The sequence below is a fragment of the Saccopteryx leptura genome, chromosome 2 (assembly GCF_036850995.1).
Source record: "Saccopteryx leptura isolate mSacLep1 chromosome 2, mSacLep1_pri_phased_curated, whole genome shotgun sequence".
NCBI lineage: Eukaryota > Metazoa > Chordata > Mammalia > Chiroptera > Emballonuridae > Saccopteryx > Saccopteryx leptura.
The window spans coordinates 150,435,857-150,453,353 of NC_089504.1; the positions used below are offsets into that span (position 1 = coordinate 150,435,857).

The window sequence follows — 17,497 nt, forward strand, 5'->3', positions numbered from 1 at the left end:
CAATAATTTATTTTCAAAGAAAATGTTAGAAAAAATAATTGTAATGACATACAAATAGCATAAAACAGTCATCTGCAAAAGTGACATGTAGGTTCAAGTGGAATCAAAGTCACAGGTATTTCCTTTTCTCTTGTGAAACCAGTTTCTAGGTCCAGGGTAATATTCACATTGTGTAAACTTTATATAACAAGAGAGACGATCTTTATACGATTAATAGAATGGTTTTTTCTTTGTGAAATGCAAAAGCAATATGATTTTTGGAAAACTTATGAAACAATGTATTTATATATATATATATTTGCAACTAGCAAAGGAAAAAAAAATTATTATTCTCCAACTGCCATTAACGGGTTAGGCTGATACACATAGATATTCTGACATGGTGCAAAGCAATTAAAGACATCAGCCATGCAAATGAAACTTGGAGGGAAAATAAAAGTATGTTCAGAATATTACTATTGACTAACAGAATAAATATCTGTTCAATTTTACTTGATATCGTCATGCTTATGTTGTGTTTGCCTGTTGTGATCTTTAATTAGATTATAACTTGTATGAAGGTATTGTCATTAAACCTAATTCTGTAAGACTGTGTTCAAGAGACTGGCAAATAATTCCGATATATAGTACACTATCACTGAATTAAAAACAAAAGAATTCCAAGAATTAATATATTATCTTTTTGGATATAAAAATGGCTTTAGTCATAGAGACAGAAAAGTATGCAAACTGTAGAATTTGATGGTCTTAGATCCTTGTATTGAATTTGTAGAATGATATCTAATTATCTAATGCTGTTTTCATTATCAATGACACATTTTTTTTACATTGCTACTAGATCTGGACATCTATATTATATAAAACTATAAACAAAAAATATATAGACATGATCTAAGGCATTTTTAAAAAGAACATTTTTTGTCAATTACAGAAATAGAAGGTCATTTAAATTAAGCATTAATTACCATTATTTTTTTAGACATTCTGAATCCTCAAAGGAACAGACATGATTATGAAAAGTACACAGCTAATTTCACAAAACTGCACACATCCAGCCGGGACCTGAAGTACAATAAGAACTTGGATCTGCTGAAAAACAGCATAAACTTACAGCTGACCAAATGTTTTGGTACACTTACACTACTGTTTTAATTAAATGTCATATTCTTGCTATCAGGAGACTTACAGTTTATTCTAATCAGATAGGAATAGTATATACAACTAGTTGACACTGTTGAGATACAGTTTTAATGAAATTAAAAAATTGAGTTCAAACCAAATATTTTCTTGACCCGACAAGCCACTTGAAGAAATTGGTTAAGAACATGATCTTTTTGTATTGGTAATAAAGGAAGGGAAAAGATACAAGGAGAAATAATTAATGAGCATCTATCTACTCTGCGCCAGGAACTCTGCAAAGTAGTCTACAAATATTATTCTAGTTAATCATTAAATCAACTTTCAATTATATACAACGAAATCTAATTCTGTGCCACCTGTCCTTGTTGGCTCGCTGTCTATTCTGGAAATGCAAAGCCCTATAATTTTAATTCTGCTTGAGCTAAATCTCGCTGACCACCAGATCTTACAATCAAATCTAAAGTCAATATAAAGTTAGGATTATCTACAGCCTTAGATTATCCAGACTAATGATGTTCATTATTTACAAAGATAAATGTGTATGGTGACTACATTTTAATATACTTAATGAAATAGATTTGATCTTTATAATTTTTGTTTGCATGACTGGCTTGCGGTGACTAAGTTTTTATATTCAGAACAAGATATTCTATATTGCCACGTGAACTTTACTCATTACTTTGCATATGTGTATGTGGATATGAAGATCCAATTAAAGGGTTTTCCCAAAGACTCAAATCTGGTATGCAGAAGAGCTGGGTAGAAAACAATTTCACTATTACTTGGTATTTTAGTTGTACTGTTATCCTTTGTTTCTATATGTACTATATATGCATATTCATATTATTTTACTAAGGTAGATTATTAGATTTTTCTAAATTATACACTACTTCCCTGCCTCCTGAACTCCTGCCTCTTTAGGCAAACTGGAGTTGTGCTCTTTCTTACCTCATTATGCTGGGCTTGCCGCTGTGACATGCTTTGGCCAATGGGATGTTAGAGGTGTAAGTAGTGATTGGAAGTGTTTTCCTTCTGTCTTTGCCACAGGAAGAGCTTTCTCTAGGTAGCTGCCTGCTGCTCCTTCAGACTGAAACCCGAATGGGCCAGGTGGAAGAGATCTGAGACTGGTCCTGCCCTCTTCCATCATCACCATCATCACCATCATCACCATCATCACCATCATCATTATCATCTGTCTATCTCTCATAGAATTAGAACTGGGAAGTGCAAAGGCTGTTGCAGGGACATGCTTTTACATGTTTATTTGAATTAAAGAAAAACTCCTGATAAAAGCTAGTCTGATTTAGCTGATCGTTTAACAATGAGTACTGCCTTTGCCAATCTTGTGTCATTTTTCATTAAATAAAACATATCCCATAAAATATGTAGCTCCAAGGTTTGAATAAAAACAGTATTGAAAGACATATAAAGCGAACATCATGTCAGACATTACATCTTTTCCAATTATGTATTTAAGTTTATGGATAAAGAATTTTAGGTGTTAACAAAAAAATGGATGAGGGTTACATTATATCTTAAAATTCTTTAGTGGTTATGTGACCAAAAAATTTGAAGGCACTGATCTAGCCCTTAATACACAAATACCTCGTACTGTTCATTAATATTCTTTCTAACTACAATCTCAAAATATCACATAATTTTAAAGTTAAAAAGAACCTTAGAGCTTACACAGATCAACCATTTCATTTTCATAAAGAAACTGAATTGGCCCTGGCTGGTTGGCTCAGTGGAAGAGCATCGGCCCGGTGTTTGGAAGTCCCTAGTTCGATTCCCAGCCAGGGCACACAGGAGAGGTGCCCATCTGCTTCTCTACCCCCTCCCCCTCTCCTTTCTCTCTGTCTCTCTCTTCCCCTCCCACAGCATGCCAGGTGGATCTCGAGCCCATGTGGGAGTCTATCTCTACCTCCCTGCTTCTCACTTTGAAAAAATACAAAAAAAAAAAAGAAAGAAAAAAAAAAGAAAAATAGAAACTGAATCTTAGAAAAGGAAAGTGGTTTGCCAAGATCAAAGTTCCATTTTCCATCTGTAATACTATACACACACACACACACACACACTCTTCCTTCACTTTTTCTAGACTCTGGGGTTGGTTGAGTCTGGAATTGTGATTCCTGAGAGAGCTGCCAGCCGTGGCCTCGGCCACCTGTCCTGAGCAGTCACTACCCTGCCGGTCTCGCTGCAGGGGGCTCCTACTGCACTGGCAGCCTGAGCTCAGCGAAGGGGAGGCTGATTAATCCCTTCAACCTCCCTGAGCACAAAAATCTTATTAACTTACCCAAACCTAATAGAAAATGACAGGATAATCCTTGGAGAATAGATCTCTTCTATCTACTTTCTACTATAAAATTCACACTTTTGTGTTTAAAAATATTTCTTCCCTTTTCCCACCAGATTTATTGCATGAAGGAGGAAGAGCTGGCATAATCACCAAGTCATGATAGGTTTTAATCCCTGAATCTATCTAATATCCACCCTCTCCCCTTTAACCCTACTAATGCTATATTTATTCAGGACATCACCTCTTTTTTGGAAAATTATAAAAAGCCTTCAGCTTATAGCTTCTGATCTATTCTCTGTTTAGTTTTTTAAAATCTAAGTTTAAAAACTCAGATTTGGTGATGCTGTTATTTGGCTTTAAAAGTCTTTAAAGGCTCCTTTTGGCTCACTTAACATCATCCAAGCTTTATCAATATGGTGTTCCAGGCCCCCCATTATTTTGTCTCTGTTTATGTTGCTGGCCTCATCCGTCTCCAGGCCTCTCTTTATTCCCCTATGGGCTCCAGCAAATCCAATCTGTCTGCAGTTCAATCTGTGCACTGGGCTCTTCTTACCTCCTTGCTGTGTGCTCTGCCTGGAAAGTTCCTCTTCCCACCAGATCTGCATACACTCCTTCAGTCTTCCCAGAATCCCCCAGCTCTGGATCACCCATAACTTGGCAAATCTCCTCTATTGTCCTGACCCCAGAAAGCTATCCCAAGCTCCTTTTAGGAAGAGATTGTGTTTGATTGATATTCATATCCCCAAGGGAATAAAAGTGTTCAATCAAAGAGCATTAACTCTAGATATCTGCCTTTTCTTAACTGCTTGGCAATGGTTTGCAGTAGTGATTTCAAAGCAAACAGACACTTAGGGTTTTTTTTATTGATTTGAGAGAGAGAGAGAGAGAGAGAAATTGATTTGTTGTTCCACTTATTTATGCATTCACTGACTGAGTTTTGTATGTGCTCTGACTGGGGATCAAACTGGCAACCTTGGTGTATTGGAACAATGCTCTAACCAGCTTAGTTATATCAGGCCAGTCTGCAAACAAACTTTTTAAAATTCAAGAAAACATAGTACTTTCAGTGTAATAATAATAGAAGTGGTAATAATGACTAACATACTATGGCTTACCAAGTACATGATAATGATCTAAATATATAATTATAGCCTTGAATTCTTTAAAAAATTCTACATCTATTATAGTTATTTTATAGATGAGAAGTCCAAGGCTCAAAGAATTTAAATAACATGCCCAAGGTCACAAAGTTAGAAAGGGGCAAAACTGACACTTAACTAGTGACAGTCCAAGCTCTCAACAATGGATTTTACTGCCTACACTTACTGAAAATTAAAAATGTTGTTGCTAGGTTTTTGAACACAGACTTCAATTGATTTTGTTATAAAATTGCCATTAGATTTTTGGTATTAGATTTTATATTAACGATTAGAATTCATGATTGGTTAGGTATATTCGCTCCCTGAGCGCTGTCATCAGGTCCCAAAGCTTCAACCACCATTTGTATTCTCTTTACTCTGTAATTTATATATATTTCCAGTTCAGATCTTTCTCCCAAACTCCAAGCCAGATCCCCAGCTCTTGACATTTCTTTGCATGTCAAATAGGCACCTCACCTGTAGCACAATGAACTTCTGATCCTCCCCTCACAAATCAGCTCTGCCCACAGTATCAACCACCCAATCCATAGCAACTCCATTCTTCCGGTTGCTCAGGCTCAATGCCGGGGGTGGTCCTTGGCTCCTCTCTTTCTGCATAATCCACCTCAAATCTGACAAAAGATCCTGTTCATTCTGCCTCAAAACAGATCAAGAATGCAATGCTTTTGCACTGGTTCCACCACCACCTCTCACCTGGATCACTGCAGTAGCACCCTAGCTGGTCTTCAGCCTTTACCCTCGCCACAGCAGTCTATTCTAACACAGCAGCCAGAGGGAGCCTTTGAAAATATAAAAGAGGTCCTGTTCTTCCTCTGCCCCTGTACGATTCAAAGCAAAATTTGAGGTCCTTGCAATGGTCTACAAAAGTACCTCATCCTTTACATTTCTGACCTCCTCTCCTATTTCCCTTCATGCTGCTCTACTCTAGCCACTATGCCCTTTGTAACGTTTCTACAACAACTTCAGAGGAATCCCCGCCTTTCGATCTTAGCATTGGCTGTTCCATTTTCCTGCAGTTCTCTTCCCCCTGAAATCCATACAGTCAACTCTCTCACCGCCTTCAAGTTACTGACTAATGCCACTTTCCCAGTGAAGCTGTTCCTAACCACTCTATTTAAAATTGCAATCCCATGCTAACAAACCCAATCCCCCTGCTCTTTCTTTTTCCCATGACATTTCTGCTGTATAATTTACTTATTTATTGTAGCTTAATTTTGCTATTTATCTTCCCCTGTTAGAAGGTAAACCCCACTGAGGTACATAGTGGTGACTAGAATGTAGTAAATGCGCAACTAATCATTGCTGTACAAATGAAACATTAAAAGCAAAGCACTTTCTCAGGACAGCATTCATGTTAATAGTTTAATAATAAGAGAGGTGGGTCTAGAATAGCATAGTTTAAATGCAGGATGGCAGTAATATATAGCATTAGGTATTCCTTACCATAAAGAAACATAGGAACTTTGCAGTCAGGGAGCCTGAGTTCAGATGCTGACTTTGCTATTTACTAATCTGGGAAAGATACTTCACTTAAGCTTCTGTAGAATGAGAATAATGATAACAATGCCTGTCTTGAGTGTTAGTAGATTTTTGTATCTATTTATTATTTATCAGAAGTATTTATAGTGTCAAGCATTGTTCTAAGTGCTTTAAAAATACTAACTCACTTAATCTCCACAACAGATCTGTGGTTAGGAACTAATATTATGCTCATTTTCCAGATGTGGAATCTGGGATGCAGAAAGCTTAAGTAACTCTCTCAAAGGTATATAGTTAGTAATAGGTGTAGCTGGGATTTGAATGTTTCTATTGACACCAAAGTTCAGCTCTACTATGCTAACTCTTCTATGGTTAGAAATAAGCATATTCAGTGCAAGTCAGGCATAAGGTCAGGCATTTAGTAAGGTCTCAAAATGGGTTGGCTGCTATTGTTACATTATTCTTATTATTACTTGACAATGTGTTCTGAATCTATTTTCATGCTTCAGAAATTAACATAACTATAAAGATTCAATATAAAACACATTAAGCATGCTTTTCCTAAAACTAGTCACTAAGTACAAAGCCTGGATGAAACTTATATGCACAGAACTTACAAAGATGTTTACTGTTTATTAAAATGGCTTAACTGGCAAATACAATATTCATAGATCATCTCAATGGAACATGCGTCCTTTATAATTTCATTGTTATCTACTCTTTTTAGTTCTTCCTGAACAGGTTGTAAGTTGATCAATTCAAATAATTTTTAAATATCAAGAAACTATGCTCTGCCATTCCTGTCATGAGACAGTGATGGTACAAGGGGGAAAAGTGAGAAACAATTATTTCATGCCAATATGTGGTGCGGCTGTTCTGCTGTGGGTGGTGACTACTTACAGACCGGTGGCAGCTCGTACTCGACTTCGAGAACCACTCTTTCTCCAACATTCTTCAGCAAGCTGATGATCTCGTCATGGCGGAATTTGGCCAGGTTGATCCCATTCACTGCTTTGATGTAGTCACCCACATCCAGCTGATCACTTCTGCAAAATAGAGAATGTCTCTTCAGCGGACCCATCCTCTCCACAGACCTGTCTGACTGTATTTTCCACTTTCCCTTCGTGATTATGCAGGCAAGGCCCACGTGGCTGAAGTACCTGCCTCCTGGGTGCTGGTCGGCTCCTGAGAGCTGGAAGACAGTTTCGGTGGATGAGACAGTCAACGGATCCTTTACTCACGCTGCACTGTCTCTGATATTTTCCCTAACCTTTTACCTCTTCTATTTTTGAAGAGCACCATAAAACAAAATTAAGAGGGTTTTTTTTTTAGTTTCTCTGCCCATAAAGGGTTGGTTCTCTGGGGGAGTGGGGGTAGATTATTCAGATCCTGGGCACATCAGGACTTTTTCTTCTCATTCTCTCATTTTTGCCACCTGTCTTTGCACATTTCACAGCTTTCAGCATCTTCACTGGAACATTGCTAAGAAAACCATCAGCTTAGTTTGCTCTTTATTGCCTACAATAAGGGTGGTAAAGAACAGTATTGGTGAAGAAGAAATTATAACAAGAATACTGGGTCTGGTAACATTATTGTCTCTCTTCACCACTTCTATTTCTAAGCCAAGGGCACACGTGAGACAAATGACAGGACTTAAATTTGTGTCACTGATAAGCACCTCCAACAGAGTTTTCTCCCCAAATAGAAATACCCATTTCATTGATTTTCCATGAGTCCACCTCTGATCACTCCTTTCTCAGCGAGCCTTCCTAACCCTCCGCAGCTGCAGCACCTGCTGGCCCCAGTACCTCAGGGTTACTGCACTCCCTGGACAGTGTAATTGCCTCCTGCTCTGTGACAACTTGTCTGTGTCGCTTTTTACCAATATGCAATGCTATTATTGTTCTCAAACGTTTCATGTTGTTTTATTCCATGCCTCCTTTAATAGATTATAAAGCCCCCTTAGGGCAGAGATTGTTTCTGTAATTATTTTGATTGGCTACCTATAAAATGTCAGCTCCTTAAACAGTGAATAATACTCAATATGAGAGGAACAGCACTACTTTTAATTACAGCACCAATACTGCTGCAAACGGGATCCCCTGCCCCACTTCACACTTGCTTCTTATGAGGAAGTTCTGGAGACATGTGTCGCCTGAGCGCCATGGAATAGCCATGACTGTTAAAAAATGAAGGGGTTGTGGGTGTAGAAAGATGTCTCCTGAAAACCCGAAGAAAGGAAATGAAGAAGGCTTGTGTTGACATCAGCCTGTTTCACAAACAATACCTCAAATCACAAAGCAATCAACTGGAGTAAGCTTATAACTTAATTGTACAAACAGGTTCACCATTGGGAGTAATCACTATTTAAATTGACACTTTATAAGGCAAGAACCTGTAAACCTTAATTTGGGATTATGTGGACGAAAGCATTGGTGTCCAGGATTTTAAGGTCCATTAACCCCACTTTTAATAAAACCTGACTGTTCCATCCCCTCTTTCTGAGGTAAATTTTGAATCTGTCTACAGAGCAAGCCCAGCCCTGCCCTGTGCCCAGGACACGCTGCCATTGGTACTAATTCACTCAATGTGCCGCTCATCAGGACAAGCACAGAACAAGACCTCCTCATCTAAACCTTTTGTCCTCTTGAAAGTCACCTCTTCGTCTGATGCAAAGGAAACTCTCACAAGTAGAACAGTAGAGAAGATGCCAGACAAGCAAAACTTACTTAGAAGCTTGAAGTTGGGGGCAGCCACACCCTTGATGGCAGTGCCCCCCACCCCATACCTTACATGGGTCACCTGTTCCATATGTATGATCAAAGTGTCTCATTCTCATCACAGCCCATCTGCATTCAGTGGCACATTTGGGGACTGGATCCATACAAACGTTTTATAATTAAAACCTTATGAGGGTCTGGCTGCTCGTGAGCTGATTCCCCAGGGACCCTGGCACAGGCTAGAAAATCCACACTTCTCAAACTGCCCCTCTGTGCTCTCCCCAGCAGAGGGCAGCTATCAACTATTTATCAGCTACCTTTTCTGATGGAGCTTTAAATTTTGAGTCAGTTCCACCATGTGTTCCCTTTTCCACATTTCCCCCTAGATGTGGTTACCTAGCAGCAATGCCTCCTTGCCGCAGATTGGATACTCTCGGCTTGCCATCTTTATCGACTCCGCCCGATACAGTCAGTCCGAGGGTGGTGCCTTCCTTCTTCATCAGCTCAACGATGGTGGAGCCCTTGAATTCCTCTGTGTAAAAAGCAAAGCATTTGCCTTATAAATGAGATCAGAAGCACAAGATGTTGGTTGTTTTGTGCGTGGAACCGCTGCCTCCCCATGAATTCCTTCTACTTCTTTTATGAGAAAAGATCTGTGGCCTCTTTTCATTGCAATCCGCAGAATATCTCATAAAGATTGCATGCAGATATTCCATTATAGGTTATTAAATGGGTGCCAGTGGGACAGTCACTCTACGTTCCAAATAAATAGTCCAACGTGGTTTAAGTACAAATGATAATATTCGCTCTTTGTACTCTGCCATTCTCAAGTGACTGTCACTGGTTTCCTTCCTTGTAACTCCAAAGGGAACGGCTGAGAGCAGTAAAAGAAGGGGCTAGAACATTGAAAAATAATAATATGGCCTTGGCTGGTTGGCTTAGCGGTAGAGCGTAGACCCGGTACGTGGAAGTCCCGAGTTCAATTCCCAGTCAGGGCACACAGGAGAGATGACCATCTGCTTCTACACCACTCTTCCTTCTCTCTCTCCCATTATTCCCCTCCACTGGCCCCAGGTGACAAAAATAGCTCAGTTGCAAGTGACCCCAGATGGGCAGATTATCAGCCTCACACGGGGGGGGGGGGGGGTGGCCAGGTGGATCCTGGCGAGTGAGCATGCGGGAGTCTTCTCTGTATCTTCCCTACTCTTACTTAAAAAAATAAAAGAAAGAAAGAAAATTAATAATACAAGTGCATATAGTACAGCAGCAGAGTCTAAGTTCATGTTGCATATCAGCTGTTGGAGACGACTCACACAAGAAAAGAGCTTTCTACAGGGTTGAGAAAAATATTATTGACTATTTTCCTTTTCTGTCTTTCAGAAAACAAAGTACAACGGCTTCATGTAACAACTCACATCACTACTTACAGAATATGTCACAATATGGTATAGCTGTTTGGGTCCTCAGAAACCTGGGGAGTTGCTGTAAATTCCTCATTCTCTACACATGGAAATTTAAAATCTTACAGCTCTTGTGGGGACAATGTCTACACACTAAGAGAGAACCCAAATGTTTTGATTTTAGGCACAATGGTAGGTAAGACAACTTCAATATCCTTCCTTTCAGAAATAAAAATGAATAGTCAACATTCATGAGTCCAGCGACCAATTATGATAAACACAGCTTTCAAATTCTTTGTGAGGTTGTTCTCCCTCTGCATACATACTTTCTGGGAAGGGATGGGAAAATGGGCATTTCCCAACTTCTTCTGAATCAATTTATGAATTTCAGGGGTTATGAACTTCTAGGACAACAAAGACACTATTTAAAATGCAAGAACAGACCTTTTTTTTCAAATTCAAAATACCAAAAAAATTATTTGCACATCTCTGCCCCTTCCTTAATTACATATAACAGTTAATTATTTAAAAATATATATAAATGCTTACTATAAAGGGCTTTAAAATTGTTGTTACTGGTATACTATACCAACTGCCAATGAAAAAAATCAAATCATGTTGGGGAAAGAATCTTTCATCTGATCAAGTAAGAAAAACAGAGTACGGGAAAGGAGGCAAGTAGGGGCAGGGACAGGTCACTGGTTCCTCAGGGACATGCACAATGTCATTCGGCAGGGCTTTCTGGACTGCCTGGTCCTGCGGCCTCAGCACCCTCGCACATATCTTCTTCATGGTAGTTTCATGACACCGCATATGTGAGTTGGTTTTGCCCTTTTAAGTAGAAGAGTTTATTATGAATGTGAATGATGTCAGCTTCATTTACTGCCTTTTGTGTGAGACCAATAATGACTGAAATTCAAGAATCAAAACTCTTGTCAAGTATACCACGGCACAGAGCTTTTGATATCATTTACCCGAAGCATTTGTAACAAAAGTTCATCACAGTGTACATTTCACCTGTGCCCTTTAAAACACACACACAGAAACCCCGCTAGTCATCCCATAAAATCATACATAGGCCCAACTAATATTTGCAGAGATCAACTTAACAAAGAACTCCTTTCATACATCCCTCTTGGCAGAAGACTAGGTACAAACTACTTCAAAAAATAAAGTTAATAATTAAAGTAATTAAAATTACAAAGCAGATGATGATTACAGAGACGTAATATGTTCAACAACTGTGCTCATCAAAAGAATTCTTTGCGTTTCCTTTAAATATGTAGAACAGCCTGACCAGGTGGTGGTGCAGTGCATAGAGCATAGGATTGGGATGTAGAGGACCCAGGTTCGAACCCTGAGGGCACCAGCTTGAGCACGGGCTCATCTGGTTTGTGCAAAAGCTCACCAGCTTGGACCCAAGGTCTCTGGCTTGAGCAAGGGGTTACTCGGTCTGCTGAAGGTCCGCGGTCAAGGCACATATGAAAAAGCAATCAATGAACAACTAAGGTGTCGCAACGAAAAACTAATGATTGATGCTTCTCATCTCTCTCCATTCCTGTCTGTCCCTATTTATCCCTCTCTCTGACTATCTCTCTGTCTCTGTTAAAAAAAAATGTAGAACAATCCTGTATACTTCAACATTTGATTATAGATCTTAACTGAAGAGTTGGAAGCATAGTTTTTTCTTTTAATTTTTATTTAATTTAATTTATTGTATTAACATGAATTCAAGTGTCCCACTCAATATATACCCTCACCCCCGACCCCTGTGTCCCCCATTACACGCCCATGGTCCCCCTCCCCCTAACTCCCTCCCCAGAAGCATAGTTTTTTAAGGGCCCATCTTAAAGGTCTGCCAGAAACTCACAAGAAAAGCAACTATGAAATAATAATACCAGGCAAGGGAGAAGTAGGTTTTGATTCATAAGATCTTCATTTCTATTCAGGTTTTCAAGAACACGCTTCCTGTTTGAAATGAGATTCCAGTACAGAGATGCAGGCTTAGGGGGTGTGGACAGCACAGTTTTCTTCAGAAGGAACCCAGGCCTTCCCAGGCTTCTGGCTAAACCCTGAAAATCTAGAAAAACTCCATTTCTTTAATTGGGTCTCTGTTAAAAATGTAAATCCATCTGGGCTACTTCTTAAACTGGTAATAGTCAACTACCTCATCTTGTTTAAAAATATTTTCAATCTTCCCCAAGAGCTAGTTTTCATAACACAGAGGACAGAAAATATTCATGCACCAGTTAATTGAGTAATGTGTGCATTTACTGATTCAAGCACTTGTTGTGCCTACTGTGGGCCAGACACTGACACCTGAAGATGGAAAAAGTCTGAGATGCTACAGCCTAGTCACAGCAGCCAGTGATTCAGAAGCCGCCATGTCACAGTGTGGGATGTGGAGAAGGGGTCGCAGAGGGGACAGTTCTGACAACAGTGTAAACTGAAGGCTTGCTGTTCCAAAATGAAAAACTTACATCACAATTTTCTCTTCTGTCTAATCTGTCTGTATTATCGATCAGGATTAGCTAAGCAGAACAGACCAAAGTGGGAATCTAAATTAGGCAAAACTCAGGAGTAAAGATAAAATATTGTTGCAAGAAAATGCGCTGAATCACCAGAATGTTAAGTGCCACTATGTATCTAGTCCGTAAGGGATTGACTAAATCTTTTATGGGTGTTTCTGAAAGGGGGTGGGAGAAAAGAAGCAATCTGGGCAGAAAGGAGCATGTTTCTGGAGTTTGCTTTGTGCTAACCTACACGCTCCACTAGATTAATTAATCATTTCATGTCTCTTCTGGTGTTTAATGTTTGCGTAATGATCTAATGGCAAAGAGAAATGAAGACAGATGCATTCATTTGCAGGAATTTACTTACATATCAAGGCTCACTAAACCAAGCCCTGCAGTGAAACAGTGGAACTTGGCAAAGTCAGTGCAGATAGACCATTTCTTTCTTTGTGATTTAAGTTACAAATATTGTTCTCAAATCAAGAGAATCAGGTAGCAAACACTGTACTTTCTCCAAATTGGGAAGCAGCACAGGAAACAGGTGATGCCCAACTGGCAAGGAATAAGATGGTTCTGGAGTTTTCTTTAATCACCATATTCAGTTATCTTAGAAAAACATTGCAGGCTTACATCTGTATAGGTACTCACTCAATATAACCAGCAAGAATCTCACTGACTCAATAAATGTAGTTGTTTGCTGTTTTTCTTTGGGTGTGTAATTCAATACTTTTAATTACTAAATTCCAGAAAGTTATAAGAAAAATAAAATAATGCCTGATGAAAGCAAGAGAATTCTGAAAAAAGAAACCTTGCAAACAAATAAGAAAGTTTAATAATATAGATGGTTCCAAATTTGCATGCAAAAACCATGGCCTTTGTATAAAGAAACAACAGCCAGTTAGAAGTTATCATAGAAGAAAACAACCATTCTCAATAGCCAAAAAGTTAAATATCTAAAAAAAAAAAAAAAAAATTAACGAAAAAAGTGTAAGATGTATATGAAAAAAACTTTAAACCACTTCTAAGGGATATAAGATCAGAACAAATGGAAAAGCAGCCATTTCTTCATTCAATAAAAACTAAGCCCTTGTTATGTGCCAGGTGCTATTTATTCCAGGCTTTGGAGACTGCATTGTACAAAACAGAGAAAGCCCTCCCATCTAAAACTACTATTCCACTGGATAGCATAACCCAACACCAACAATAGGCCGATTCACCCCAAGTTAATCCATAAAGTTCACAATATTAATAGAAAGGCTAATATGATTTTTTTGAGGGGCACAAGATATAATTTACATCAGTACAAAAATGGAACATGCATTCTTGCAAAAATTCTGTGAAGAACAGTGTTCCCAGAGTATGGTATCTTGCTGTTTAATGTTGTTATGAAAGAAAAGAGACAGCCCACCCATGGAGCTTACCTGAATGAGGTAATCAAGTTATGTCTGAATTATTGATTGTTATCTCCCTCAAGAGAGATGATAAAAAGAACCAGACATCCCAGAAGTAAGGGCCTGGAGTGCGGAGGCTGCAAAACCTCTGTATCTGCCCCCAATCATTGGTCAGAGTCTGGAACTGTTTGGACATACATACGTACATAAATAAATAAATAAATAAGAAAAGAAAGCAGAGAAGTATTGTCGGCATAGTGTGTTCAGAACCCATGAAACTCTCAGCGTCTGGAAATTCTTACCTCATTGCTTATTTAAAAAGTATAATTAGGTGTAGACCAGAAAAAAGGAAGTTATCTCTAACTTTAGAAATTCCCTAAAATTCAGGGGCTAAATGAACAAGGAATTACAAAGTGAACAATTGTAAAAACAGTTGCTGAAAGTGAGGAGACAGAAAGTGATGATTACAACAAAGAATGATAAGGCTGTGTAACAAGAGTCAATAAAGAAAGGGCTATCATGTTCCAACCTGGGAGGATCCCTAAACAGACGCAACAAGTAGTGCTCTGGACTGTTGCTTGGAGGAATTACCCATGAGCTAAGCCTTGAAGAACCCCTCAGCTCAGCAAATGGAGGAAGGGGAGGTATTATTACGGGCAGAGGAACAATATAGGTGATTGATTTCATGGGTTCCGCCCAATGCAAGCCCATCTCTGATATTAAGGGAAAAGCATTTAGTGTTTCATCATTAAATATGTTAGTGGATGGGAATTAGTAGATACTCTTTACCTAGCTGAGGAAGTTCCTCATTACTCCTATTTTCTGGAAGTTTTTTTTTTAAATCGTGAATGAGTTTGAATTTTGTTATTTTTTCTTTCATTGATTGATATGATCATGTAATTTTTTTCTTTAGCTTGATAATGTAGATTACACTGGTTAGTTTTCTTTTTTTTCTTCCTTCTTTTACTTAGAGGTAGGAGGCAGAGAGACAGACTCCCACATGTACCCCGACTGGGATCTACCTGGCAAGCTCCTTATGGGGTGATGCTCTGCTCATTTGGGGCCACTGCTCTGTTGCTCAGCAACCGAGCTATTTTAGCACCTGAGGCGAGCTCATGAAGCCATCCTCAGTTCAACTTGCTCAAATCAAGTCATGGCTGCTGGAGGAGAAATGAGAAGAGGGGGGAGGGGTGTAGAAGCACATGGTTGCTTTTTCTGTGTGCCCTGACCAGGAATCAAACCTGGGACTTCAACATGCCAGGCCATTGCTCTATCTCTGAGTCAACCAGCCAAGGTCAATTACTATAGTTTTCTAATATTAAACCAATCTTGCATTTCTAAAATAATCTTCACTTGCTTGTGGTATGTAATTCTTTGTACATCTTGTCATATTCTATTTGCTGATATTTTGTTAATGGTTTTTTGCATCTATGTTCATAAGAAACATAATCTGTAGTTTTCTTTTTGTTCTACCTTTGGTTTTGGTATTAGGCTAATAATACTAGGTTCATAAAATGAATTGGAGAACACATTTCTTCCTCTCTAATTTTCTAGAATTGCTGTTTATTCTTTTTAACATTTGGGGTAATTTTTCAATGAAGCCATCTATCTGGGTTTGGACATTTCTTCTTCTTTTTTAATTTTATAATTAAAATTTTCCTTAATAGTCTAAGGGCTATTTAATATTTATTTCATGTTGGGTAAGTTGTGGTAGTTCATACTCATCAAGGAATTGGTCCATTTCAATTAGATGAAAATCCTTACAGGTAAGGAACGGGGCATTGGTATGATTTTAAACTGCCCCCTGTAACCCTAACATGTAAGATAGAAAGACACTAATGTAGGGTTTGGTGCATAAGGAAAGATGAGTGGAAAAGAGACTGGGAAGCAAACAAGGAAGTGTTCAGATTTGAGTTTTAGAAAAGTTTAGCCAGTTATTAGCGTAGAGCCTTGGATTTGGTAATGATAACATGAACTGCTGGGGAGAAAGGCATTATATTAGGGTCAAGGAGAACCATTTAAAGGCCACTACAGCAATGTAGTGTATTAAGTTAGGCTAGGCCTTGTCAACAATTCCAAAAATGAATACTGGCTCAACCACAACAGAAGTTTATTCTGTTCACATACAAGTCTAACGTGGGTGTTCCTGATCAGCGGGCAGCTCACCTCCACACAGAGACTCAGGGATTTACGTTCTTCCATTGTGTAACTCTGTTGTCTCCTAGGGTTCTAGTTCCCAAACTGTGCCCCAAGTTGCCTCAAGTTTCCATAGTGAACTCATAGGACCTATGGATAATTTTAAATTTCTCAGGGAAGTACAGCTCTACTTGGTATCTTGGTTGAACAAAATGCCACTGACTGTAGCTGTAGATGTTTTTTTCAACCCCATCTTTCTGAAGCTTGGTTTTTGGTTGCTATGACAAAAAATAAAAAATAAAAAAATAAATCTGTCAAAATCAATGTGAAAGAGGAAATAAGCTTGCAACATTTAATTTGATTTGAAGGTTTAAGAAGTTGTACAATGCCCAACAAGCACACACATGCTATTACTAAATACTTGTGATTGTTTTAATTTATATATATATTTTCAAATGGTTACTAAGTGATTAGGATATAACTATGTGCTATGCTGTTTGGACCTAACTACTTAATGAATAGAACTGTTGATATTTCATTTGACCTGGAGGTACTGTGGGAAGGCTGCTGTCACACTAAGGGCTCTGTGGACTGAGTAAGTTTGGTGATTCTGTCTGCGTTTACCAGAGGAAAGGAGAAAGAGATCTGTTTGAATGCCACCACTGGCCTCCTTCTGCTCACATTCCAAAGGCAAGAACTTGTTCCTGTCCACACCTAACTGCAAGGAGGCTAAGAATTGGACTGTAGATGATGCCAAGGAAATAGGATAGGATGGAACTTTGGGGGCAGGTAGATAACTCATGAGAGACTAAAATCCACCAGTCACTATGTAGATGTCATAAACTGCAGATGTATTGGGGAAGAACTGCCTTGAGTCAGAGACTAATTAGTGTGTGGGAAGTAACAAACTGTGAGAGACAAGAGGGCCTAAAGTTTTCTGATTTATTTGTTTGGGGAATATTGACATCTGTCACTAAGAAAGAGGATCTGAAAGTTTGTATTGTTGTGACTGATGGGAGCGGGTTAGTTACATGATATGATATCATACAGAAATAAACTAAATGAGACTGAAGTACCAGGGAAAAACCTAGTCTTAAGATAGTTTTGAGCCCTGGCTGGTTGGCTCAGTGGTAGAGTGTTGGCCAGTGTGTGGAAGTCCCGGGTTCAATTCCTGGTCAGGGCATACAAAAGAAGTGACCATCAGTTTCTCTACCTCTCCCCCTCCCCTTCTCTCTTTTTCTCTCTCTCTCTTCTTCCCC

General features: G+C 38.8%; 1 protein-coding gene across 11 annotated transcripts in view; it reads right to left on the bottom strand.

Moving 5' to 3' along the window:
* Window positions 1-17,497, bottom strand: part of GRIP1 (glutamate receptor interacting protein 1) — a 718,500-nt gene that overhangs the window by 154,873 nt on the left and 546,130 nt on the right. For all 11 annotated transcript variants that reach the window (XM_066369047.1, XM_066369049.1, XM_066369051.1 and 8 more), the window contains 2 exons: window positions 9,195-9,330; window positions 6,979-7,124 (listed from right to left, as the gene is read on the bottom strand). In XM_066369047.1, the coding sequence (XP_066225144.1) occupies window positions 6,979-7,124; window positions 9,195-9,330 (282 nt within the window). The remainder of the gene's footprint in view (window positions 1-6,978; window positions 7,125-9,194; window positions 9,331-17,497) is intronic.